This window comes from Diadema antillarum, unplaced genomic scaffold (assembly GCF_040938485.1).
Source record: "Diadema antillarum isolate AM-2024a unplaced genomic scaffold, OU_Dant_1.0 seq00000463_RagTag, whole genome shotgun sequence".
NCBI classification, from domain to species: domain Eukaryota; kingdom Metazoa; phylum Echinodermata; class Echinoidea; order Diadematoida; family Diadematidae; genus Diadema; species Diadema antillarum.
The window spans coordinates 278449-305192 of NW_027271434.1; the positions used below are offsets into that span (position 1 = coordinate 278449).

Genomic DNA, 26744 nt, shown 5'->3' on the forward strand with positions numbered 1-26744 from the left:
TTTTTTTTAAATCAAATAATTTCACAGCATTGTTCATGGGTGACTAAAGGTCACACCAGAGATAAAGCCAGTACAGTGCCAAGGACACTGAGCTCATTTAGACTGTGTGAGAACGAACTGTTAAAGAGTTGTGCAAACTTCCAATATTCCTCTTTTTATGGAATACAGTACGGCAGTTGCATAAAGAACTATTATACCCACACCTCTTCTGGGCCGACGTTTTGATTGCGCTTAATTAACATCATTCTAAAGCATGTACTTATTCTGTCACTAATCTACTCAGACATAAAGCTGGACTTAACAAAAAGAAGTGGAAAATGTCATAGGGTTTACAATCTACTTTCTTTCCCCCATTTAATTTTCCGAAGTATAGTGGCCACATCAAGGTCAGTTTCATGCAATTTTTAGATGTGAGAATTATTTTCACTCTAACATGATCACAAAACCACTTACAATGTAGGCCTATTTAAGTCCCTCCTGTCATTTATTCTCATCTGCGTGTCATGGTATTTAAAACTAAAGGCAAAGTGGATGCATGGTCATGGTAAAAGGGACCAGGAATTGTAATGCACTCAATGCTTGAAGCAACTGAACTGGTCTCCAGTCAATTAAGTTGAAGTCCTGCATTGCGATGATTGTAGGCAGTGACAACAAATCTATAGGAAACATGACTGAGCCTGGAGTTTTTATATAGGCCTAACTCATGGGCAATCTACTAATACCATTTGATGGAAAAAGATGTGAAATTCCCATCAGGTTTCCACAGATACAGATCATCAATGGGTTTCAAGACTCCATCTACTACACTTTATGCGAAGAGTAGACTACATTCAACTCTTAGCTTGTGAACTTGGCTAAGTTAACCACCTTACAAGTTACATCAGTATTTGTTATATCTGCCTGCTCATTCTTATTATACAAGTTAGGTCTGGAAATCTCATAATAAGCTATTGAACATGTTAGGAATCATTTGCAATGTCCCATTTGGAAAAAAAAGTTTTGTCACAAAGAAATCTTTGCAGGTGTTTTACAGTATTCTCCACTCCTTTGTCTCTCAGATCTGGAGTTATGTGCCGCTTATAAAGGGCTAAAATATTTTGCTGTGTTGTGTATCATGGGAGCAAGGTGTCTATATGCCTAAGAGTAAAAATCTTGCACTATAAAAGATGTGCTCTGTTCAACACATGCTCAAATTATTGCCATACAGTGCCCACTTCACTATATGAAATATAAACAATCGCCACATTTCCCACATAACTTTCAGCAAATTGTGGCACCCAGTGGGGGTAAGGGAGCATCATCATTCAGCCTATCAACACTGCCCAGGAGTCAGTCACCCTCCTTTTATCAGAAGTTCCAATTGATCATAAATACTTGTCAAAATAAACACTCTGGAGACAAAAACAAACTCTTCACAGAAGAGGACAGAGTTTGGACTTCATTCAGCATGAAAAAACGAAGGCCCGTGCAAATACACTGCTCCAAAAGCAACAACCTACAGATGTGAAATTACGCACTAGAAAACACATTGACTTCTATAGCAGGCATCCCCAGCATGGCCAGATTTTTTTTATCAAGGAGGTGGTTAACCTTATTCCATTCCAAGGCAACATCATTATTTCTTTTAGTTCATTCTTCCCTCCCATTCCCCCCCCCCCCCCTTTTCTCTCTCCCTCTTTGCACACAAACCTTCACAACTGTCATTTACTCTACTTTCACTTTTGTCAGTCTGGACAAAGGAAAAACCACCTCCCCTAAAATCTGTCACTTTCACATAATACCTCACATACCTTGCATGATACCCTCCCTCCTCAACCCTAACCCAAAATCTGGCTGATACACTAAACTTCATATTTTTCACATGAAAAGAAACACTTTCACACTGGATACAGCTATGACTTCAATATAAAAGTCCATTCTGGAAGAGAGAGGAGAGAATGTAGACTGCTCATACATTCTGTGGCAGGTGCAAATGAAAGTACACGACTGACCGACCTCAGCCTAGGGACCACTCGCAAACAAGCGCAGATCTCGCCTTACATGTTCGGGCGGCCTGCAAGTTTGCTCCAACCCAATTTCTCTTTTCCATATTGCACCTAGATGCGCACACACATTCGCGACGGAGTTGGGGCATCTGGGCCAAGAGCAGTTTTGGGAGCGTTTGCTCAAGCAAATGTGAGCAAACAAGTTAAATTACAGTCCCGGCACTGTACCGATATCCCTTTTGACTAACTCCAAAGATGTTGAATGTTGGGATGGTAATATGATTCACAATATCAACACTATCGACAATGAAAAACACAATGGCAAAGCAAATATAGCAAATGTTACGATTGATCACAAAGTCTGAACCCGGGCACTTTTTTAATAGCAGGATACTCACAACATGAACAAATCTTTATAGCTGAATTTTTCTTCTTTTTTTTCAGTCATGATGATATTCCTACAATGTCTTGTAACAATGTTCAAGCAAGAACACATTATACCTCCTCAATCAAAAGAACACCAATGTCTCATGAGAACTAGCATGCACATTCTTAGGCCTACTTTGCATACAATGAAGAACCTTTGCCAATGTCCTTCTGCCAAACGCACATCTTAACACACTGAAACTGAAAATTACACCTGCCACCAGTATCAGCAAGATCACGGCTTGTCAAAAATTTCATAGTCCTTAAACTTATTTGTGTCCAAATGTTTTCTGCTTCTTTTTTCATTTTTATGCTTCTCTGAAGGAAAATCAATGATTAATGTGCTCTCAATACATCTTTCCTGAGATAACAAGGGAGCCTTCGTTCAAAGAAATATTATAATGAACTCCTATGCAAGACAGTAAGTGTACACATGAATGGACCAACACTGGTCTTAAACACTTCTTTTGTTGGTCTCACTGTCTAAACTGCCCTCCCACACACCCCTTTTATTGCTCATCTCGATCCTAAAGCTTTTACAAGGAATTCACACCATAAAATTCCAAGTTGTATCTCTTCTCTGCCCACTCAGCTAAACAATTGTCACAGTGAAGGGGATCCTCTATAAGATAGGCTCCCCTCAAGGAGTCTTTGAGAACTTCTCAAGTTCATCCTTTCTGTTAGGAAGGGAGACTAGATTACTCGCGAGTGGCCAGAAACCTCACGGGATATACAGTCTGCTTGAAAGGTTCATCACATGCAAAATTGTCTTACCAGTCCCAAAGTATTAGCTCATTCACACGGTGGTATGAACAGGGAGATGTCCCACCTCCCTGGTGTGAACTGTCCATCATTAACAGCAAAATACAGAGAGGTAAATAGATAGCTTGATAGAAAGATAGATATGTCCAAACCTATTCTGGCCACTTAGTAATCACTTTGTTTAAAAGAAGGACAGATGTCCAACGCTAAACACCCTAGAATGTCCGCCACGCAGCCTGACAAGCTCAAGACAATTCCATGCTCTGTGAATTAGAGTAATACTATTTGTAATGGCTCATTGTCAACCAAAGATTTGTATGCTGATCTGAACCGTCTTTTGAAATTATCACATTCAAGTTTGGATGTGTGCCTCCATCAACTCAATGTGCAGATCACAAAACCTAAACTCATGCAATTTCATGGGTAGGCTTACATGCTTAATTGTGGGAGAAGTTTGTTCCTTCACCTGAGACTAACATGGCTGTGACAGAAATGTAAAATGCATCATTGAGTATTATGCCAGTTGCAAAGTTGTTTTGTGCAGTAAATCAATGAATCCTAATATGAGCCCTATTTACCCACTCAGTCTGCGCCAACACTAACACAACAGGGGCGAAAATTATTCCACATCCCCTTACCTCAAAACTCCTTATATCTTCTTCTCACAGTGCTACAAGAATGCATGCCGCTTTTAACTTTACACTGCTGCAAATGTGGATTCAGGCCTAATCCTATTCTAAGTATTTACTTCGGGGACCCTGTTTCAATACCCGGAATCGGCCACAAACAATAGGGCCTGTACCTACAAAGCCTTTTGAAGTGAGGTAGGCCAGACATTTAGGACCAGTGTCGAGGGTAAGAGATACTCACCTGTTTTTCGTCTCGCATACCAAGAGCAACTACCATAGCCTATACCTGGATTTAATGCTAGGTATTCCATTCCCTCCTCCCCCCCCCCCTCCCCATCTCCCACATAGAGCAATGTTGACTTGGCAAATACCCACATGCCTCATGTTTTCATTTGGGTTCTATGGCCAGTGGTTGAATCACATCAAGACGGGCGTGGGATAGAGGTCCACTTGCAAAGGGACCTGGCAGGGCCTACAAAGCTCTGTTGACATTGCTGAATAATGCAAGATTTGTTTCTCCAAAGGCTCTTCATTTATTCTGCAATTCTTGCTCAACAAAGAACTTCTCCTCGTTTATTCCAACATTTTGGAGGGGAGGGGTAGAGTGTGAGTGCCGGGTTGGGCAGTAGATGGAAGGAGTCCAGTTGTGGTGCAATGAAATCACTGTTTTGCCAGCCAGTGACAATGTACATAAGAGTCAGGGGACAAATTCCACTGGGTGTTTCTCAATTTGAAATGCTTGTGACTGTGCAAGTGAGTGCTTTCACTTTTAACAAAATTACATGTGCCCTGCAATCCAAAGCGATTTTCTCTTAAGCTGATATGTCTGGGTTTCAGAAATCCCACTGTATTTGTGCTGCTTCCTCAAATGTCCAACATGACAAATCACTGTTACCTTACTTACAATGCACAAGTAAGCCTAATCAATCTGTTGTATCCCTCATCTCTATTCAAATACCAATTCATGGCAGATGGAATATGACAACTGAACATAAAGTTCTTGATAACACTTGCAATGAGCTGTCCCCTAGTTTAGCATCAGGGAATCAAACTGTCCACAATTTCCTTTCGTACTGCACTATCCTCAATTGGGATTTTCATTTGCTCCAAGTTGCCCTAAACAGGATTATGACTGACCCTCAACAGCACAATGTGTTTCCCACTTTTAACCCGCTGAACTGTTGAAGTCTATTCCTGGGTATACTCGGACATGTGTCTACAGGAAATGAGTGTTATATAGCAAAATCAGTCTGTCTTCAATGGGTGAGGGAATCTCAACCCTCCTTGCTACTTTTGGCTGGCTCAGTATGAGTTAGATAATAGTGATGTAGTATCTCAGTCACTTGCAACAAATATGCCTACTACATCTCTGAGATACTATATTCTCTATGAGGAACATACCACACAGTTTTCTAGAAATCCATGTCCAGTGCTCGAGCAAAGTTAATGGATCAGCAAAATATACTAACACAAAGATCATTCTGCAGCCGGAATACCAGCATACATTTCTATTTTCCCTTACTTTCAAATGTTTCAGTGCACCTGACCTGATTAGTACTTAATATGTGTGTAACGGATCATTTCTTTGGTGCAACATGGCAGCCTCAATCCATTCTTCATCCTACATGGTTGCCTTACATGCAATCAACCAGGTACTGAGAAATGATATGTTGCTGATTGATATCACCAGAATCGTTTCACTTTTGCACCAGCCCCAAGTTCCTGTCTGTAGGATATCATGGTGAAATGAATGAAAGCAGAAAAGAGAAGAAAAAGCATGGGGAAGTAGAGAGGAGAGTCATGCATGACTGGATGGACCCGATTCCACACAGTGAAAACAAGCTCTGGGTGACATGGCCCCCAAGTCTGTTTCTCAGCCAGACGACATTCCTCCAGCTCACAAACCCTGAGGAAGCGGGTCTTTGGGGACGAGCTGGAGTCCCACCTCACTCAAACTGACAGGAAACCCTGGCTTGACAACCCATGCCCGACTGCATGTCACTTCCTGCATTCCGCTCAAGTTGGGTACTGTATGGTCCCGAACCAGACACCTCTCCCCCTCCCCCTTTTGTTTCTTTTAAAGGCACCGGACATGAGGATGCTCAGAACATGTGAAGCATGACCTCACTGAGCGTAATCGGTAATCATCTCAACATGTTTCCATGAAGGGTGCAAACAGCATTTCTATTTACACCAAGCTCTTTGACAGGGATTTTTTTTTTTGTCTATCAGCATCACTTTGATGTATCTATTTCAAAGATTCCTCAGTGATAGTAAAGCGACATTTGTAACAATTTATATTTACAGCGGTAAAGCCTGAAAAGGGCATGATTCAATGGCTTTGCACCAAACTATTCTAACATTGACAAAACAGTCATCTAGGCCTACCATTAATGTGTTAATCATGTACAAATAGAGAACATAATTTTAAGAAGGCTAGGGGAAAACCCAGGTATAACTGTTTTCAGTAATTATTAAGTTTTTTACAGTGCCCAAGCTCTTTATCAAAAAAACATATTTTCACAAATCAACTTTTCAGTTAATAATGCAGTGACCACAATAAAGCTGCAAAACACAAATGTTTTTGTTGATTTATAATAGATATTTTTGTAAGCTGATCCAGTTAACGAGAAGTAAACAAGACATCCTGTTGATGATCGCCTCCCTTTGGCTCTTTACCTGCCAATAGGGCAACCTTTATCATCAATCAGAGCACAATCGTAACACCTGTACTGCCAAGGAGGAGTTGCCCATATGCACCCACACTAACATAAAGCAAGTGCAGCTGAATTTCTTATCACACGCAGTAATCTCGTGACTTCATGCGCTCATTGACACACCGAAGTCCTTTCCCATCCATCATGGTCTAACAAATTAATTCTTGCCGCGAGCAGACGTGGAGGAAAAATGTAAACAGTGAACACTGTAAACTAAGATTAAAAATGGGGTTGCTGCTGATATTCCTATTTCTTTCATAGATCTTGTCTCTTCTGCAGTTGTCAAAACACTTTGATAAGAACACTGCACAACACAGATTGAACCACATATTTCACCTATCTTATATCTTTACCAAATAACATGTTATGCTTTTGTAGTCCTCTTCCCCGCCTAAAAAAAGAAAAACACTTCGTTGAGAGTTTGAGAGGTAAAGAATGTGATTGTTTACAGATAGCCTAACACTGGCGAGAAGTAGAACATTGTGATGTGTCCTGCGCAGTGCAAGCAAGCATTACCAGCTTGTTTGTTGAGAATGTGAATGAATGAAAGTTGCCTTGCCAGGAACAGTGAGTAAAAGTTGCTGCCATTCAGTGGCGGATTTAGGCCGTCTTTCCCGCTTTTAATCCCTGCACAGAAAACAGAAGGCCAAACCGATCATGCCTTGAGATGACTTTTGACAGTGCTTAGGAGGCCTGAATGGTTAGTAGGTCGCAAGAAAATAAAAACAAATACCAGGTAAATAAAAGGGGAGGCCACAGTCCAGTGTAGAATCAGTCTACCATCTTCACAGATAATGAGCTTAGCTAGTATTACACTGCAAACTACTGTTATATCGATGTCATGTCATGACAACAGCTAAAATAATCTGATACCTACATCATCTACACATTCCTGATTCTTTTTTAAATGCAAATACACAAAACAGAAGAACTGCATGCATCTCCTCAGAGAAAAAAACACCTGAGCTCTACCTATCATATAGTTTAAATTTAGACACACTAACTCATTCGCGATAAATAACAATCAGAATTTGTGTTTGGAATTGGAAATAACACTCCTCAAAGCCACATGTTTTCCTGGCACAGAACACACACAAATGCACGCAAAATCACACTATCATATTTTCTGGAATACTCTTGTCATTATTTCAAGAAATCATCCACAGCGAAGCAAACTCATTTAAGAGCGGTACATCCTGGGTGTGTTTCCACGAAGACATACAAATATCAGCGTCTAAATATAAATCATATTCAATATTTAGTGCAGTGACATCTAACAGGGTGTGAGATGCAGCTTATGTCTTACACTCATCGATGAGCAGAGAAAGGGGGCTTCTCCGGGATGACGCATCAACTTTCCCCTTTTAGCTCTTGATGTGATAATCCCCTTTTTGTCATGGCAATCTTGCTGGGGTAAGTAAATTAATCCCTCCCAGAAAACAACTCACAGCACAAAAACAGACTATATACACAAACAAACACACACAAGAGTGAAACATGCCTCATAAGCATTAAGCCAGCAAAACAATGTTAATCTTCTCAATTATGCCTGGCATTCCTGTTAAATCTTATTTTCTTTCTTTGAAATAATGTTGATAACCCCGGAATTATGCTTAACATTCCATTCCTTCCATACATTTTGTATATAAATTACAGCCATAATACAAATCAAGTCAGGGTAGCTACAGTTTATATGAGCAGAGCAGAGAAAAGCTTTAATCTTCTCAGTGTACACAAGGCACAAATGTGACATTTTGTACCATTCTCAGGCAAGCTCACTGAATTCCACAAAAATTTCCATACACTATAGAAAAACATTTTGGTATGGTTACGTTTGTTTTTGTTTTTTCTGGGATTGATGGAAATTTTTTAATGGTATTCTAATATCATCACGAATGAAGCATGAATATATTTAAAAAAAAGATACATATTATCTGATACATAATACTGAAAATAATGGCACACAAAGAATAACATTGTTTACTTGGTTTCTGTTCCACCATGGGGGAAAAAAAATCAACCCTTTGTATTTTCTGTGATGTTCTATACTGTGCACTGTTGTGTTGTGTTGTGTTGTGTTGGCTTTTTTTTTTTTTTTTGGGGGGGGGTTGTTAATGGTGCTACAGGTGTAGCTTTCTCTAACAGGATTTTAATCAAAAGTCGATGATAATTAGGATTTTCCACACAGCGCCCTTCCCCTCCCCTCCCCCCCCCCAAAAAAAAAAAGAGTAATGAAAAATGCAATTACTCTAGTGTGTCATTAAAGTAAAAACCTATACATTCCATTACAACTCTGATGATGAAACCACCACCACCATAAAAACAAAACAGAAGCAAGAATGGATAGAGTAGCTATTACAAAAATAGGATTACTATAGTAGATGATTGAATGTTTTTGAAGAGAAGCAGGTGTCAGGTGGGTGTGATGGCAAGCTGCAATGGATGATCCCAATTATTCAGATCATCTCAAACTTGATTAAGAGGTTCGATAGGACCACAGATGCAAACCAAGAAAGAACCCCCCCCCCCCCCCCCTTTCTAGTGGTTGTGGTTTGATGCTGCCTGATTGGTTGGTCTACCTCGCTGCATACCCAAGAACTTTGTCGTAGGATTAGATTCAGACACCACAGCAGTTCAGTCAAACATGGGTGATCACCAGTGGGAACAAATTGGTCCACATACACGCCATCAGAATTGGGGAGGGGAGTATCTTCACCATTAAATATGATATACCTGGTAAATCACAACTTCTTTGTTGCTGTTGACCTAGATGCACTTTTGAGCAGATGACACATTAACATCACTTGCAAAATCTGTCAATGTCACAGTAACCTGGCCCTAAATACACTCTAAACCCAATCACTTCTCTGCTGATGGCCTTGCATGTTCCAAATGTGCCAGACTTAGCCACATTAGCATTCACAACACTTCAGTCAGAATCAAATCTGAACCCAGGATAAAGCATAGGTACAATATGTGCATGAACTCCTTTCAGTGCCACTGAAACTTCCAAATGTGTGAATTTTTCCATATTCGAGTAGAGTTACCATAAAGGGTCACTTTTAGTTGCATGTGTGGCTCGTCTCATCTCATGGAGTAAAGCATACCTCCACATTCAAATTATCATCATTACAGCATATCTACCGAACAAATTAGGGCCTCTAGAGCACTGTATCATACTAATCTCGAAATGGAAAAACATGTTGATATTTTGAATCTACGCTCTCTTTTCTACGCCTGCTAATGGTTTGGCCATAAAATTGGCACTTTACTGCATAATGCCATATTCCGCATGAGCTCGCATAAAAGAGCAAATCCGTTTACCTTTATGTGCCATTCTTGTTTGATGCTTCGAAGACATTATGGTAAATTCTCCAGAAAGTGAAAGTTGGATTACAACATCTGAACATGAGACTACGCACATAACAGAACAATGTGTTTTGTTTTCCAAGTTTCGCGAGCTGGAATGAGGTGTGACCTGACACGACCCCTGGCAAGTACCCAGGAGCCAGGTGGCTGGCACAGCAGGGGTTAAGGTGCATTTATGTAAGTCTGCCCACATAGCAACTGCACTGGCTCGACTTTCTTATTTGGAGTTTTCAAAGAGACTGATGCCCTTGCAGTGAAATCTGTCTACCTCACTGATATCCGTCCATGCTATACTGGCACTTTATGAGTTTTTACAGCATCTCTACCGGATGAGGCTGATGCTGTACTGCATCTAATGAACAGTGCAAGCCTGTGCTAAACAAGTCATCTTTTATCTATACCCAACAGAGATGTCTAGTGAATGATACAAATTTGAATTTGAAAAGAAAAATATGGAGATAGAGTGATGATCTTAAAGTTGATGACATTTTGCAGTCACTGTCGCTGGGATTGATTGACATACTAAGCGAGACGAGTTTAGACTTTGATACTGAAGGGGCTGATTTAAATCCACTCTACTCTCCTGGAGAGTCTTTGGAATCCAACGGCAGGGCGGTGATGACAGTGCTTATCACGAGATGAAGAAAGGGAGGGGGAGAGTGATGGAGAAATAGCTGTTGTTTGTCGAGGTTTTATATCTTCTCTTGGCTGTTTGCCATGAAGTGCATCGTGACATCGTGCTAAGTGCTTTGTAATTGGTCGACAGGAATGGTGACAAATCAAACACTTCAGACGCTTTCAAAGTGACCCTGTGATCTGTTGTTTGCGCCACAAAGAATCTACAAAAGGAGTGGGTGGGGACAACTCAAGCACAAAACAATGAAAGTGTGGGGCTTTTAATTGATGTTCTGCCTACCTGCTATTCTGATATATTTGGAAGTTAAATTAGGCACAAAAGACCACCAGGAGCATAGTTTGTTGCTAGAAAGTTTACTTTACTCTGAATTCCAGCTTGGGGATGGCTTGGTGTTCTCATGGGTCATTACTGATATAGTAAGATGAATGTGAAGTCAAGTGTGTCTAGATTCTTACTTTCCTGTTCAAGTGACATTACCAAATACTACTGTTAATACCAAATATTTCGCGAGATTTTGATTTTCAGGATTTCGCGATTCATGTGCTATTCGTAAAATTAAAGACACACAAAAATAATGACTCTGATCCTGATATGAATGTGTCGCACATGTATACATTTCTCCGTTCAGTACAGTACTCCACGATCGCGAATCTAACCACTCATGAAATCGTCAGGAAGTCCCGAATCGCAAAAATTTATACTCGCTAAATATATGGCATCTACAGTGTTCAGAAGTTACATGATGCAGACCTCTTGTGATGGGTACCACTATTGCAGACAAACGATTGCCTTGCTTGTCTTCCCTTACCCCCAACCGCATCTCTTTACTAGCTAGGGGTTAACAACCTGTCACACACACACACACACACACACACACACACACACACAAACACACAGAATTCCTAAAAACAATTTCCTCCAACCCATAATCTCCTTCCATTTCATACCTCATTGCCCCCCTTATACTTGAGGACAATAGTAGCATCCTACCAAAGAATGAACTTTCTCCGTTTTGGAATGTTGCACTTGGTTGCCCTTGTGCGATAGCCGGAGAAAGGAAATAACTGATGGGATACTGGAATACCCTCCCCTTTTGCACCTGGGTGTTATATGGACAGTGTCAATTAAATTACCCGTGTAATTGGGCAACGTCATTAAGGGCTTACCACTGGTCAAAGTCCTGGGAGAGAGGGGGGTGAGAGAGGGGGGGGGGGTGAGAGAGGGGGGTGAGAGAGGGGGGTGGGAGAGGGGGGAGGGATTGGTGTCTCCTGGGAGGTCCTACTCAGGCCCTTTAACAGAGATTTCTCTGAGCTAGAATTGGGGGGGGGGGGAATATCCCAAGTTCAAAGACTAAGTGTAAATCCTCTCAGGCATGCTCTCATAACCCTTTTTTGGCTGGCATCAACTAACTGTAGGATCAGAGTTTCACCTAATCCTCAATTAACTGCCATACTGACTGAAGATGAATGGAGCAAAAAGGCAGCAGGGGAGGGGAGCATTATAACAAGAAATAACCTAGATCTTTAGGGGGAAAAAGCAGCTGGAGTTTAAGGTATTTTCCATGATAATAGCTAGCAAGGAAAGCTCTGACTTTTCGAGGAACCACGTCTAAGGTTGCATGCACTGTCCTTGATGTTGAAGGCAATGTAAGAAAATTGGGCTAAGTCGAGTTTGGTGTAAATATGGACCTGGGGATCATGCAACGATTAGCCCCGTCTTCACTGGCTGATATTTAGGAAAGAGGTTAGTACAGCTCTGCATTAATCCATTCTGTAAATTTTCAATTTGCAACCTAGCTGCACAGTTGCACTACCCTTGACTCTAAACTTTGCTTGAGTGCATCTATATACTTGGAAAATGCAGTGCTCTCCACACATTAGCCTTTGTTCAAGTACAGGTAGGCATGCAGCAGAATCAAGTACGTTTTCTGATTCTAAAAACCAGAACAGTTTCAATTTCTCATAATCCACATTTATACCCTTTTTAATCTTATTCTTCATTGACTCCATGAAAGTAAACACACAAATCTCATACTGTTGTGTAAGTTGTTCAAAATAGTCTCCACTTCCTACCCCCCCCCCCCCCCCTGAAGAGTGTCCTAAGGGTAAGGTGGGAACAGCAGGGGCTGTCTCAAGAAATCTTGGATCCGAGCCAAATTCACTATATTCCGCAAGATGGATTCAACTGCGAATTTGAACCCAAACTAACTTGAGCTTTGAAATGCATACTGCTTCATCAGATTTGGTATGCTTCTGAAATAGCTTGTGTGCTTCCTCCAACTGAAGCAACACCTATCTGGCCTTAAATAATGAAATATCTCATTCTGATTAATGTGACAAATGATACATCAGCACATGCACAAGTTTTGCCTGAGAGAGATAGCATTCCTTGGAGAAGCACAAGATTTTAAAAATTGGCAATAATATGACAATAATGCAGAAAGTTACGATCATTTCATTGTTGTTATGTCCAGAAAGATGACATCTAATGACTAACTTGAAGGACATGTCGTAGCTAAGTGATGATGGTATCATTTATAATATTAAACAAATAGGCTTACATTTGTGCTTGAAATGTCATCAAATATCTGCACATGAAAGAAATTCATTCATCTCTAGAATAGTCATTATCATCAAACAGAAACTCAAATTATTGCTTGGGGTGATGCATCATGTTCACTTTTTAAAAATGCGCAACTTCAAGCCCTGCCTCACAATGGGTGTGTTCGTATGATGGATGAGTGCATCATTCGTTTATGAACACCATAACAAGCACTCGGGGCTAATCAAATTGAATGTGTCACCATGACACACATGTACATGAAGACAACTGTCTCATGATAAGTTTTGTCTCGTACATAGATCTCAGGGCTGACAATGAGGGTTGAAGTGTTATCCTGCCCCCTCCCCCCTTCATTTCTGCACCTTCAGCTGCTATTTGCAGTTGTTACGACAGATCCAAGCCTATACAACACAGGGCAAGAAAAAAAAAAGTAGCAGCAGTTCCATTCACCATCCTCTCCCAGCAAGCCTGCTTACGAAATCAGACGAAACACAACCTGGATTACTTTCCAAATAAGTCCACATCATTTCACTACATCGACATCAAACACTGAAAGGGAGACTTCAGTGCAATCATTGACAAAAAGAGAAAAACTGGAGTAACTCGAGCTTTTGCTGCTACTACAGGCAACACAGAGATGAATCATGTCGCTTGGCCTGTCACAAAAGTGGCCACGATCAATACCTCACTCAGCGTAGTAATTATCTATAAATCTGAACATGACTGACAACGCCTGGTTGCTTCAACCCTCACGGAGACGAAGGGGAAAAAAAAAGGATGAAGGCAGATCCCTCAGAGATTTCCCTTCAGTGCCAGGACTTCAGAGTTCATCGGAATCAAATGTATTTCATGCATGATTTTTTTTTTCATAATTCTTCTTTTTCATTTTTTTTCTCCCTTCCTGAACGGGTCGGGTCGCCACTCTGCCTGCAATTTTATCAGTTTATTGTTGCCCTGCTCCTCCCTTTCTGAAAATAAAATGCAGATGTGCCTATGATAATGGATACCACCGGCGACATGGAATGACAGGGAGAGAGAATACGCCGGGGCTAGAAACACAACCACACGGCATATGGTGCCGGAATCTTACCTCAAAATGGGATTTGATATTTGTTCCACCCTCGTTCTTTTTTTTTTGGGGGGGGGGGGTGTTATAAAAGAGCAGCCATAAACAATAACTTGATACAACTGTTATTGACAGTCTCATTGAGTTCAATTCTGGCATTCTCTATTGCTTTATTTGACTAGAGACCACAATTTCATGCAAGCACTGCCGCTTGTAACTTTTGTTTGTTCATGCAGAAACAAAAGGCTCCTCCTCCATTTGTGTCAATCTGATTTAAAGGTTATTGGTAATGACATGAAATAATGACCTAAATTTGTTCCACAATTTCCTGTCTATCGATATTATAGAAATACATCCTCTGAGGTTCATGCCTGTCCCTATGGAGGGAATTCCCTGAGGAGGAAAATCACTGATAGCACTATCATTTGTGGTTGTATATTGATATCTTCCCCAGGGCTCCCTGTGGTACTTTGAACAGCTTTATTATTATCCCCTGGAAGAGCCCCAGTAGTATAATGGGGGAACAGAGATGACCTAGAAACTTTTTACTTGGCAGAAGTAATGAGAGGCTTCTGTTCTTCTGCATACAAGACACGTTTCCTGTCTTGTTTGAAAGTTTTGCTTTCATTCAAAATCGCATGAAAGCAGACATGTAGTCTGTGTGAGAGTGTGCAGGCATTTGACAGTGAAAGTCTTGAGAATTGCATAGATCTGTTATTTCTCGACGTTTGGTACCTCAATTTGTGTTAGTAGATTTAAATGCACCCAATCTGCTGCAAATTGTGTCCAAAATTTGTGGATGCTTTAAAAAATCAATCATTTGTCGCAAAGTAATCCCAAAATCTTTCAAAAGCATGGTTTTCCTATCTGAATAGGATATTTATACCCTCACGTTTGCTACACCCTTTTCTTGATGACAATCCTCAAGTAGCACTTATCATCTTTGTCTTTCATCATGCAAATCTTTTCACTTAACCATATCAGTCCATTCAGTAACATGTTTATCACAATATCCATAGCATTTTCGGATGGTGGTCCTACAAAGATGAAGAGAACCTTCACACATGAATTGTAAACACACACAAAAATGCATATAAGAAAGTAATCAACTTTTGAATGGAGACGCTCTGACACCAAAAATTGCATTTCTAACATAGATTTTTACGTAAATGCAACTATTCAGATTAATTTCTTCAGAAACAGATAACAGCAAAGAGCATAATCAAGGCACTAACATTGTATATTTCACTTAAATTCAGAGAGCTTTTGCAGCACTACCAGTTTCATGCCATTCTAAGCAACAGCTGCCTAATGCAAGGGCATTAGAGTCAAGGACCAATCCTCACTGCTACCAGTTACAGTACAGAGTTCCTTGTGTAGGCCTACTAATTCTGCTCAAATTGTGTCAAATAGTTCACATACTTTATTCAATAGATGAGAGAGACATCTGCACTGCACAAAGCAGTTACTACAGTCATTCAGGCATTCCGCTTTCTTTGATTTAAGTCCCTTTCTTTCAATGCCCCCACGCTCTACAAAACTTTCCAAAACATCACCAGGGAAGGATAAATTACTTATAGGCCTCGAAACCATGCACCGGTATCCTTTCTTGTAGACGCACTGTGCACTTCACTGTGCATACTGCACACAATCAGTACTTTGGCAAGTACCGTAGGCTTGCTTTCTTTTCTGTTGTTGACAAGTAAAAAATAAGGGGGGGGGGGAGGAAAAAAAGAGAGAGGAGAAAAGCAGAAGATGTGTACAAAAGAGAAAGTTTGATCTAACTGTCCATCAAAACAGGATGGGACATATAGAGTCGTCTCGTTTCGGGTGCCACTCAAACAAAGAGTCGTGTCCCTGGACAAAGCTGCTTGGAATGTTAACTGGTGCAAGCCTGACACCACTGCGTACCCCTGTGCCTGTAACATGTCCCGTTTACATCCAACCCACGCAGTGACAAGGGTGGAACGGGCATTCTTTGACTACGCCGAGAACGTTGTGGTTGTGTTTGCTCAACTTTGTAATCATAAACAATGCGTCAATGTATTCCACCATTCATACGAACAACCTGAAAATAAATGAGGATGCGGCATTAATGAACCGTTTGGCCATTGTCAAGGATATGAATGTTGATATACTATAATTCGACCCCACAAAAAAGAGAGGTCAATCCGAGTATATAATGTATCTATTTTTGCTTTGTGGTTGGATAAAGGGGATACGTGGGAATGTAAACAAGTACACCATTTTCTTTTTTGTTAGCTTTTCAACTTAGCATAAATTTCCATTTTGTCTTACATCAAAATTAGATACAGCCAAGCCAGTCTAAAGCATGACATAAAAAGTCTGATAATGCTCACTGACAGGTTGAAATGACAGCTGATGTGTACATGCACATAACTGCTTGAAGCTGTCTTGATGGAAGTAGTCTAAAACCTGCTATGATTACCGTATAGGCGTCTACTTGTCTTGGCCATCAAGATTCCCTCCTCCAACATCTCGATCACACTCACTTCAGACTCCATTCACACTTAGCCCCATTCGGTATACTTTCTTCTCTCATCTTAGCATTACTTTCACTCTCTCTTTTCCCTCCTCATTTGCACAATTCCCTTAAGCTTGCATTTCAGCCATCGTCCAATTGCCTTATAATTCTATCATGTCTTCTACCCAACTTTAAGTATATAGCATATCTTTTATAGCACATGATATCAGCACAAAAATACAACCGTGTGGTTCTTTTGCATCCGGCATATAGCTGCAACTTGGTGTAAAAGAACTTTTACAAGCTGAAATCTGTCAAATTGTGGCTACTTTGTGCCAGTTTAGGGGCACAAAGTCCTGACTTCAACGTTCACACGAGCAGAAGTGCGCACATCCTCTCCCTCTCTCTAAACAGTGGCACAAAGCGACGCTTCACAGGTACCAAGGATGGGCGGGCCGCTCTCTCTTTCACATCGCCACGACGACAACGCTTACCTGCCAGCAATCCCTTGACGGTGCTCACGGCCGCCCGACACTCTGCAAGGTCTGCAAACTGGAACGGGTTGACGCAAGCTCTCGCCTCCGAGCTACAGCCACACTCCTCCGCCACGATGTTGCAGCCCGAGAAGGACTTGATTTCACAGGTTTCGGTGAAGCTGGAGCTGGTGTCATCCTCAAAATCTTCAGATTAGAGAAAAGACAAAGTCAAAACAATACGAAATGAGAGTCCTAGTGAAGGTAGGATTACAATATGGACTCAGTCCAGCACAGAAAATGTCCACTGCCTCTGAAGCTAATGCAGTTGCTTGAACTTACAGCTACATGTACATTGTATGTTTGCATGTTACATCTAAGCCTATATCCTATGTGTCTTTTCAGCTCCCATTTAACCTTACCACGGCAACATTCATTTAATGGTTATCACGAGAGGTGGTCCACAAATTTGAAAATGTGGCATGTTGCATGGAAAACCTTGATATGTGCAAGAAGTGCCCATCACAGTCACAAAGCACAAAACCCTTGTGTCTGGGGGGATCAGCTTTTAACCAGAGTAAACAAGCTGTGATCAAAAGATATGAATCTGTGGACAGATTTTAGCCTGATTTTTGCCTGACACATATTTGACTCATTCTCGCATAGCATTTTTTAAATTTTTAGCAGTTCATCAAATTTATGACATGGAAACACACAATATGTATTTCACATTTCCAAGGACACTGCACTGAAGTTGGAACATGTCCCTGTGGCTATGGCGTAATTTAACTACAGTATTAACAGCCTTAAAACATGCTACAAAATCTCTATTGATTTTTTTCCCCCCTATCTAACACCGAAACACAACCAACTTAAATCTAAATGCAAAGTAATTTAACACTTTACCCATGCATCCGAGAGTAATTTTCTGGTCTTTCTTGGCTTCTCAGAAGGAAGGGATTGTAAGCTAACTCTCCTTTTTGTTTGAATAATAATTAGATTGAGAAGAAGTGAAGAAATCAATTTCAGGCCTATCCCCCTCTAAGGCCATACCATTAAAAGTTACAGGTGTTTGAAGGTGAGCGGGATTGAAGTAGGCTACATAGGGATTAGGGTCCTTGAATGACCGAAAAGGCATATTCCGATTAAAGAAAAAGAGGGGGAAAAAACAGTTAACTTATCAGGTTGGAGTTTGAGAACAGTTATTGTTACATGACAATTAAACAGAAAGGAACTTCAAAAGGAATACCGGTACATTTCTTCCACCAGAAGCCCCTTTTGCACAACAGATGCAGTTACAATTTGCAATTGTGCTGTGAAATAACACTTAATACTCATTTGCAAGTCAATCGGAAATCATATCTGATTCACAGATTGGAATGCATCTCTGAGCTGAGTAAAGATACCATTTCTAAAGCTTTGAAACACTGTAAAGGAAACACAAGGAATACTGTCACTCGTCACTATTTGGCATCATGTGCTAAGATTAGACAAGTCACATTGACAGAGATCACAAACTACAACCAAGAATTTCCTGGACATTCTACAGGTGGGAACAGAAGAGTGCTGCAGTGTACTTGTCATTCCCAAGCAAATTAGTGGCATGTATGCACACACACTTGTTCAGATCAGAGACTTGCTAATGAAGAAAATCATATCTTAACAGCATATCCCATTGCATATACTGTAGTGTCAAAAAGTAGACTGGTTTTAAATTCTTGAGTTTTGAAATCATACATCATGCGTAATAACATTTAAAAACAGCTGAGGATTCACCAAACAGCTAGAAATAATCTCCCCCACTCCACTCCGTCCAGTCTCTCTTTACCTTCAAGTGTCACATATCTTCTTTACCCGTCATCCATTCAATGACAGGACAATCAAACAAGAGAAGGCCTACTCAATCTTATCGATTAGCTGAACTGTCTGGAAAATCTCTCTCTGAATCAAGGTGTTGTTGTAGCAAGATGCTCTGTCACACTCCTTGAGTACACTCCTCTAATTACGGGCCGCACAGAAATCAATATCAGCACTCCTATTACTACTTTCCTTGTTTCACTCCCCCAAGAGAGCAGCATCAACAAGCATCCCATGGCTGCAGTTTACATACATATACTGTAACCAGAAAATATTCCTTGTTTGGGGGCTAGGTTCATCCATGACAACTAAATAATGTATGCTCACAAGTACAGACACAAATGAATTTCTTATTTACCAGGTAGGCCTACTTGTGATGCATATTCAAATACTAAACAAAGATGATGCATGTACAGTTGTGCATTGTAAACTAAAGAAACCCAATGTTAAATACATTGTGTGTGTAGTAAAAAATAGTATAGATGGGACCATGGAGCTACAGTGTACATGTACTGTAGCTCCATGATGGGACTTTGCTTTTGCTTTTTTTTTTTCTTGGCTTGATTGTAACTTGGAAAAAAAATGCAACACAAAACATATTCTTAAGATTAAAAGAACTTGGAAAAATTGTATGCGCAGTCAAGGTGCTTGTATTTTAGGATCCTACAATACGATACAAGCAAAAACCCTCACATTTGATGTACGTACAGTAGGATAACCATGGAAGAATCTCATTAGCGCGCAAAGGAAATGGATTCAGCTACACTGCTTTGCCCTGCTGTGGAGTATAGGCACATCGTGCATACCTGTTCCAAGGGATCCAGTATTCTAATCCCATCATGCAAATAATCACCGAGGCCAAATGAACATGCATGTGGCTTCAGTTGGAGAAACATTGTTCATCCCTACAATACTAGTAAGTAGGAAAGTGTGCATACATGGTACAGTACATACACACACACATGTATACAAGTTTGTTTTTTCAGATTCCACCAGGTCAACTGAGCACAACAGGCTTCATGATGTACAATCATGTTGTCTTTGAAGCCATGCATTTCTTTATGCATGTGTTTCACATTCTATCAAATGTTTTGAGCATACTGCATTACATGCGGTGAGGAGGTCTCAAAAACACATTACAGTTTGCCCCAAAGCCCTGGTGCATGCAAAGAAGAAATCAATACTGTACATAGTAAACAGAAATGTTTACAAATGCTAAACAAAGATGTCTACCAGAAAGACAATTTCACTCATGTTCATTCAATACGTTTTTGTTTGTTTTTTAATATGCACTGCATGAAGAGAGTGTAAATACTGTTCATATGTTTCTACACTGGTGCGCCATAAACAAATATGCACCTCACGATACAGTACCATTGGAAGAAAAAGAAAGATTATATAGATGCAACAGATATTTACATCAATACAGTGTGTCTATTGCACATACATTGTACACTGTACACCTGTACTTCCACAAAACTGGGTACACTGTAGTTCATAAAAGTTTCGTTTATGCAAGCCCATTACCATCTACATGTATTTTTGACAGTACTTATGATTTGTTGAAGCAAATTGCATGCTTCAATGTCATAGCGGTTTTAGTTAACTTTTTTTTTTCAGGTCTAAAAACCATCTAAATTCATCAAAATGTATTAAAGAAAAGGACCCGAAATGAAGGAAAAGTGATGCCTTTACCAAAAATTAAATGCACCCAACCAATTTGTGAGTACCAGTTATAATATTTTTTTTGGTGTGTGAAACATAACTTAAGAGACAAATTCCCAAGTGTTAAGTAAGTAAAAAAGTCAGCAATGTCCTAGTTTGAAGATGATATGCATAGTGCTTCTGTTATACAGGAGGCATTATTTATTATCACAATCAATGTAATAATTAGTCATCGGATGGTACACTATCAAAAAATCATGGCTAATACAGTGCTTGTTGGGCAATGTGTTTTATGGCTACTACATTGCTTGTTGGGCACTGTGTTTTATGCACACCCTCTATAACTTTTTTTTTCTTTGGGCACTTTATACTTCTGAGTATAAACAATTCATTTATCTGCTGAGCATAATTACACTACAGGCTATTATCAAACAGACTTCTATATTCAGTTGACAATCTGAAAAGTTCCAAATGAAATGTTGTTGAGCATTTGAGTATCTGTATGTCAAGCTTTAATAAAATACACACATAAAAAAAAAACATGTTGTGTGTAAAGGTGTGATTGTATCTTTTAGCTACTTATACAGGGCTGCCAACACTGGAAACTAGTTGAGAGTGAGACTCCCATAGGCCAATGCTATAATTCAGGAGTCAAAATGAGTGAGATCAATAGAAATGCATGCAAATGAAATAAAGTTTTAGAGTGAGAAAGGACCAAAATGAGTGAGTCTCACGCTCAATGCGTGAGAGTTGGCAGCCCTGCTTATACATTGTAAATAGCTTCACTGCATATTCTTTGCCAACACAAGCAGTTTTCCTGACAAAACTCAAATTTTGCACTCATCATATTTTTTACAAACAGCTATGTACAAATCAGCATTGAGGAAGTTGTGTTGCCTTTGTATGCATCAACACACCATAGTATATGACAAAAGTTACAATACTGACATAAGAATGCATTTTAGGGATACTAGTGCATCACAAAATAAGCTTTCTTACAAAGACATCACAATGACCTCTTCTAACCATGAACATTGGAACAAATTGCTTGACAGTCATTGAGAGTTACGGATGTGGTACAGCTGTATGATTAATTAGTGTGATTAGACACTTACTGCTCAATACCATTCACAAATCAGTCATCAAATTGATTATTTCCTCTGAAAATGACAAGAATGTTAAACGTACATTAGCGTTATTCTGAATCAATTACACACAAATCAACTGGGTGGCCTGTTCACAAAAATTTGTAGTTGAAAATATAAGAATATAAGACATTTTTTGTGATGAGTAGCATTGCCTGCTCCCTCCTATAAATCATGCCAGTCTAACAAACAGCACAGAACTGTCCATGCACACTGCATTTACTCTGCCCACATGGCATACAGTTGTACCCACAGGCTTTGAATTGTTTCCCCCTTTGCATGTACCTGCATACCATGCCCTCCTGGCATGGGGAGGACTGGATAGCCCTGCTCCATTAGTCCTGCTCTGATTCAGAGCTAAACACCCAGAGCATTTACACACCAGCAGCATGCTACCTGCCCTTTGCCCCCTACAATCATCCAGCCCATTCTGTGGAGTGCTGCTGGGGTCTGCAAAAGTCCATTCAATCACACACTTGCAAGTGTGACTCTGCGCTTTGTGACGGAGCCCTAACTGCTAATGTCCCCGGCTTTTAGAATTTCAAATAAAGAGCAGCTAATATTTCCAGTAACAAATCTTTGGTAGAAAGGCCAGTATTTGCAAATCAATGCATCTGATGGCCAGCTGCACACATCACTAACTCTTTATCTTGAAGTGTGGTCTATACAGTGTATGCCTACATGTAGGTTTTTGTATCTTTGTAATTGAATAGGAACGTTGCATATTGCTATCTCTTCCTTTCTTTTTGATTCACTGCCACATGTTATATCTCATCTTTTGAACTGCAAGTTACCACATGTATGTTTCCTGACTATAAATATTAGTCTATGTGCACATTTTCCATTATTCAATACTTGTGACTTAAATGAATTTTATAAGCATTCAAGATACAGCTTTATTCTCATTGTATCTAGAAAAACTATCTGACTTTGAAGACATTGCAATAAAAATCTTCACACTGACTGCCGCTTAAATTTCTAACTGGAAATACAGGGATGAGAGGAAATCTAACAGAAAAAAAACACCTTCCCTACCTGAATTTGATACATCATATCATTTGTGTAACTGTTCTTTTCTGAGTTGTTTTAATTAATATTGAATACTTTCATTCTAAATGTACCTTTCTGACAGAAACTGCGGAAGTACATTGTAGTTGCGGCCCTGAGCATAGACACCTTCAAAATCAGGCTTGATCATCACTCGATAGAGCAGCAGTACGTCTCTCATCATTCTCAGTAAATTTCATGAATATGTACACTCCTGTGAGGACACTGCCCCCTTGCCCTTTCTGTTCCCTCATCTACATGTACATTAATTATCATTGAAGTAAGTAGGAAGATATGATCGCACAAACAGGTGGATAGACCTAGAAGCCTGACTGCTGTTTCAGCATTCTTCTAATATTTTCCATAGATGGCAAATGGTAAAACAATTTTGCAAAAACAACAAAAGACTTCATCTTCATGCCCACAGAATGGCATTCAATAGGGAGCTTCTGCTATTAAAAACAGTGTATTTCTTAGTATAGTGTAGTACCAAGATTGCTCAAACAGAATATGTTTTCCCTCAATACCAGCAAAAGGTCACAAAGGTAGTCAATATCTTTCCTTCTCCTCTTTCTATATTCCATTATCCCCTGAAAATCTCATAGCTACAGTTTTTTTATAGCTTCATTAGTTTTATTAGACAATGAATTAACCTGTGCAATCATCTCCTGAGAGTGGTACACCATGTATCTTTTCAATTGTAGATCTGAAAATTGATGACATGACTTTGTCTTGTCTTGCTAAAGATGCCCACAATCAATAGGTTATCATGGCACTAGGGATATAGACCAAGCTTGACCTGTCCTGCATTGACAAACCGAACTGCTATTTTATACTTGTACTGTACATATTTTTTTCTAACAAAAAATGTCTAATGATGGTTGGTTATTTGCTGACCCTTGACATTGAAATGTGTCAAGGTTTGAAGCAGCCACTACTTGCTACTTCCTCTGGAAGGCTGTTCCAACCCTTTATGGTCCTCGGTATGAACAGGGAGGTGGGAAGACCCCTCCCTGGTATGAAAGATGACCCCTGTACTGTGTTCTGCAGGTGACAACCTGTAACTGTTTCCTATGAGAGCATTGGTGAGGGGGTAGTGGGAGAAGTTTTGATTTGATTACCAGTATTGGGCAGTGGGCAAGGTCATTGTTGATCCTAAAGAGCATGAAGAGATGTGAGATCCTCCTGCAGTGCTCCAGGGACTGCCAGCCAAGGGTCTTGATCATCTAGCTTACACTTGATGTGATATGATACCTGAACAGCACAAAGCTAGTAGCTTGTCTCTGTACAGACTCTACACAATATACATGTAGCTTATTGATGTTTTTCTGAGTAGCAGGATTCCAAACATGGTAGGCATACTCCAGAGCTAGGCATCTTCTAGAGCTGGTCTTACAAAGGCCTTGTACACTCTTTCCTCGATCAATATTTTCACTTTTTTTTCTTTTTCTAAGGAAGCCAAGTTTGACATCATAGTAATAGTATGTAAACTTGTACATTGTACATAGTACATCATGGATGTCACTAATATAGCAACATTAAAAGATGCTAAAGTCTCTCTATAGTAATCATAATGATATGGGGTCATTATGAGATTTCGGCTTCCTGAAAGTTCCACTTCATGATAGCAAAACTTCTCTGTTTAAAGAGGATTATCAGAAACAAACCAATGAACAGGAATCTAATTCTCAGTAATCACTTTGACTGACAGATAAAACCTTGTGTTATCTATAAATGTTTTTATTCATTGGACATGAAAGCTGCAATACTGCTCCCCCTCAAACATAAGAAAACAAAGAAAACAAAATTCAAAATACAGCAATACCACTTTCACTGCATTCACTCTTTATGAACTAAGTTAGTACAATGTAAGTTCCAACCTATGGAAACATGCAAAACAAGTGTACAGTTTTAAAGTACGCTAACATGGATTTATACAATTCTGACTCAGTCAAGAACTGGAAGTGGAAGTATGAACCTGGGATCATTTCTTTTAATATTTGGGTACAGTGAAAATAATGATAGTTGATAACACCAGACAAGGTACAAAAAAAATAAATAAATAAAAATGTGTAGCCCTTGTTAAAGGGTACATGTATGTACATTTGGGGAAGTAAAAATTAAAAAAAGAAAAATTTTGATCATTGAAGTGTCACATTCTTTTACTTTAGTGGATCTGGCAAATTTGGTTTCCACGGCAGCAATATATATTTATGCTGGTAAAAGATAATATGAAACTCCCAAATTCACTAGTTCAGTAGTTTTTTAATTAATTAGCTAGACTAGTAGATGCTAGAGTAGAAACAGTTCTAACACTAACAGTTAGGCCTTTACAAACATGGTTGTACTAGTGTCGTCTTGAATTGCAACTAACTGCGACCACATCTGACGAAACATGACATCAAAAGATATAATTTTTTACATGAAATCCAAACAGGATGAAATTAAATACAAACCACTGCATATTCCAGGAACATCTGAACGCACGGATCCTCCAGATTCAACAATCCGTTCACATACGGACCCCTTATCACATTGTCCATGTTTGTTGAATTTCCCACCGCAAGATTGTCCCGGTTGCTTGGCGCACTGCTTGCAGCAGCCGCAAACATCATCTACAAGCCCTCCAGGGCAAGACAAAACAGGGCAATTCTCAGGAATACAGGTGCCGCAAGACAGGGCAGAGATTGTGGTGAAGACCGAAAGCATAAGCACCGCTGACACTAGCAGTTGAAAATGTGTCAAGGCCATCACTGAATGATAAATTGTATCACTTCAAAAACAAAGAAAGAAAAAAAGAAAGTTGATGCACATCAAAGCAGGTTCACAACGAAACAATCATTTATTGCGGAACTTCTCTTGTATGTCATCAGCTTATATCCAGATCAATGCCATGGACGGCTGCCAGTTGCTGTGTGAGAAACAGAAGGAATATTGCGACACCAGCCGAACGAGCGGAGTGTGGATGTGATTACTACACTGCATACCGCCTTCCGGACGATTTGGCAGAAGTTCCGACTTGATGATACAAGTGTCCGTTCAACGAAGGCCCGTTACCACTCACGGAGTCTTGTCTCTGGCTTCAAAGTTCTGTCTATTAAACGTTAGTAACCAACCTATCCCAAATGAGCCAAATATTGTTCATTTGAGAGACAGCACACCAGGCCAGAGAAGGGAGGTTCACGGTCAACACACTATTGTTTTGGTCGATAGTCACCGCTTAGCAGATCTGTAAGTAAAATGACAGCTAAAATCGAAGTCAGAGAAGACCTAACGTGGGTCACTTGGTGACTAGCTGATGCCCCGGCTCCGCTGTCTCAACCATGCACTCCACTGGTACTGCCGTACTTGTTTTGAAGGGTAGACCCGATCCTATTGACTACAGACCTCGACTGCCGTCAGGCTCGCGAGGATGGCATCGCATCCGCTGCTGTTCCAGTATCGAGTTGACAACTATATAGGCCTCGATGAAAAGCTAGCAAGCTACCGAACTTCCAGATGGAGCAACTGCTGTTGCCAAACAACCACTTTGGCTCCTTCAACAGTCTGTGAGCTATATTAGACGTGATGTGTGTGCGATCGCATCGCCCATCAGTGAGTGGTAGACACCAGCTAGGCGCTCGCGCTAGCTAGGCATGCATGCATAATCATGTGGATCGGAGCAGGTTCAACTCTGCGAAAGACTGGCTGCATGCAGCAGCAGTTAACAGCCCGCACGCTCGTACCCTCATGCTGTATGTATTATATTGCGAGTACGTATTCCGATGTGCGCGTACGTAGTGGGATCCACTCGAACTCGACTGTACAGGTGGACTTTACAACGGACCAACAAGGGTAAACTCCCCGAAACCAGCGAGGTGGTGTGAGACGAAAACCTCCTGATCGAAACCACCCTCGGCGTGCTGAACGTTCGCTCGCA

General features: G+C 40.3%; 1 protein-coding gene across 1 annotated transcript in view; it reads right to left on the minus strand.

Moving 5' to 3' along the window:
• The window catches only part of LOC139733240 (cysteine-rich motor neuron 1 protein-like), a 105180-nt gene extending 78742 nt beyond the window's left edge, over positions 1 to 26438 (minus strand). Inside the window, exons 1-2 of the mRNA XM_071644079.1 lie at positions 25282 to 26438; positions 17133 to 17318 (exon numbers count right to left, since the gene is read on the minus strand). Of these exons, the coding sequence (XP_071500180.1) occupies positions 17133 to 17318; positions 25282 to 25576 (481 nt within the window). The 5' untranslated portion in view covers positions 25577 to 26438. The remainder of the gene's footprint in view (positions 1 to 17132; positions 17319 to 25281) is intronic.
• Between the last annotated feature and the right edge of the window lie 306 nt (positions 26439 to 26744).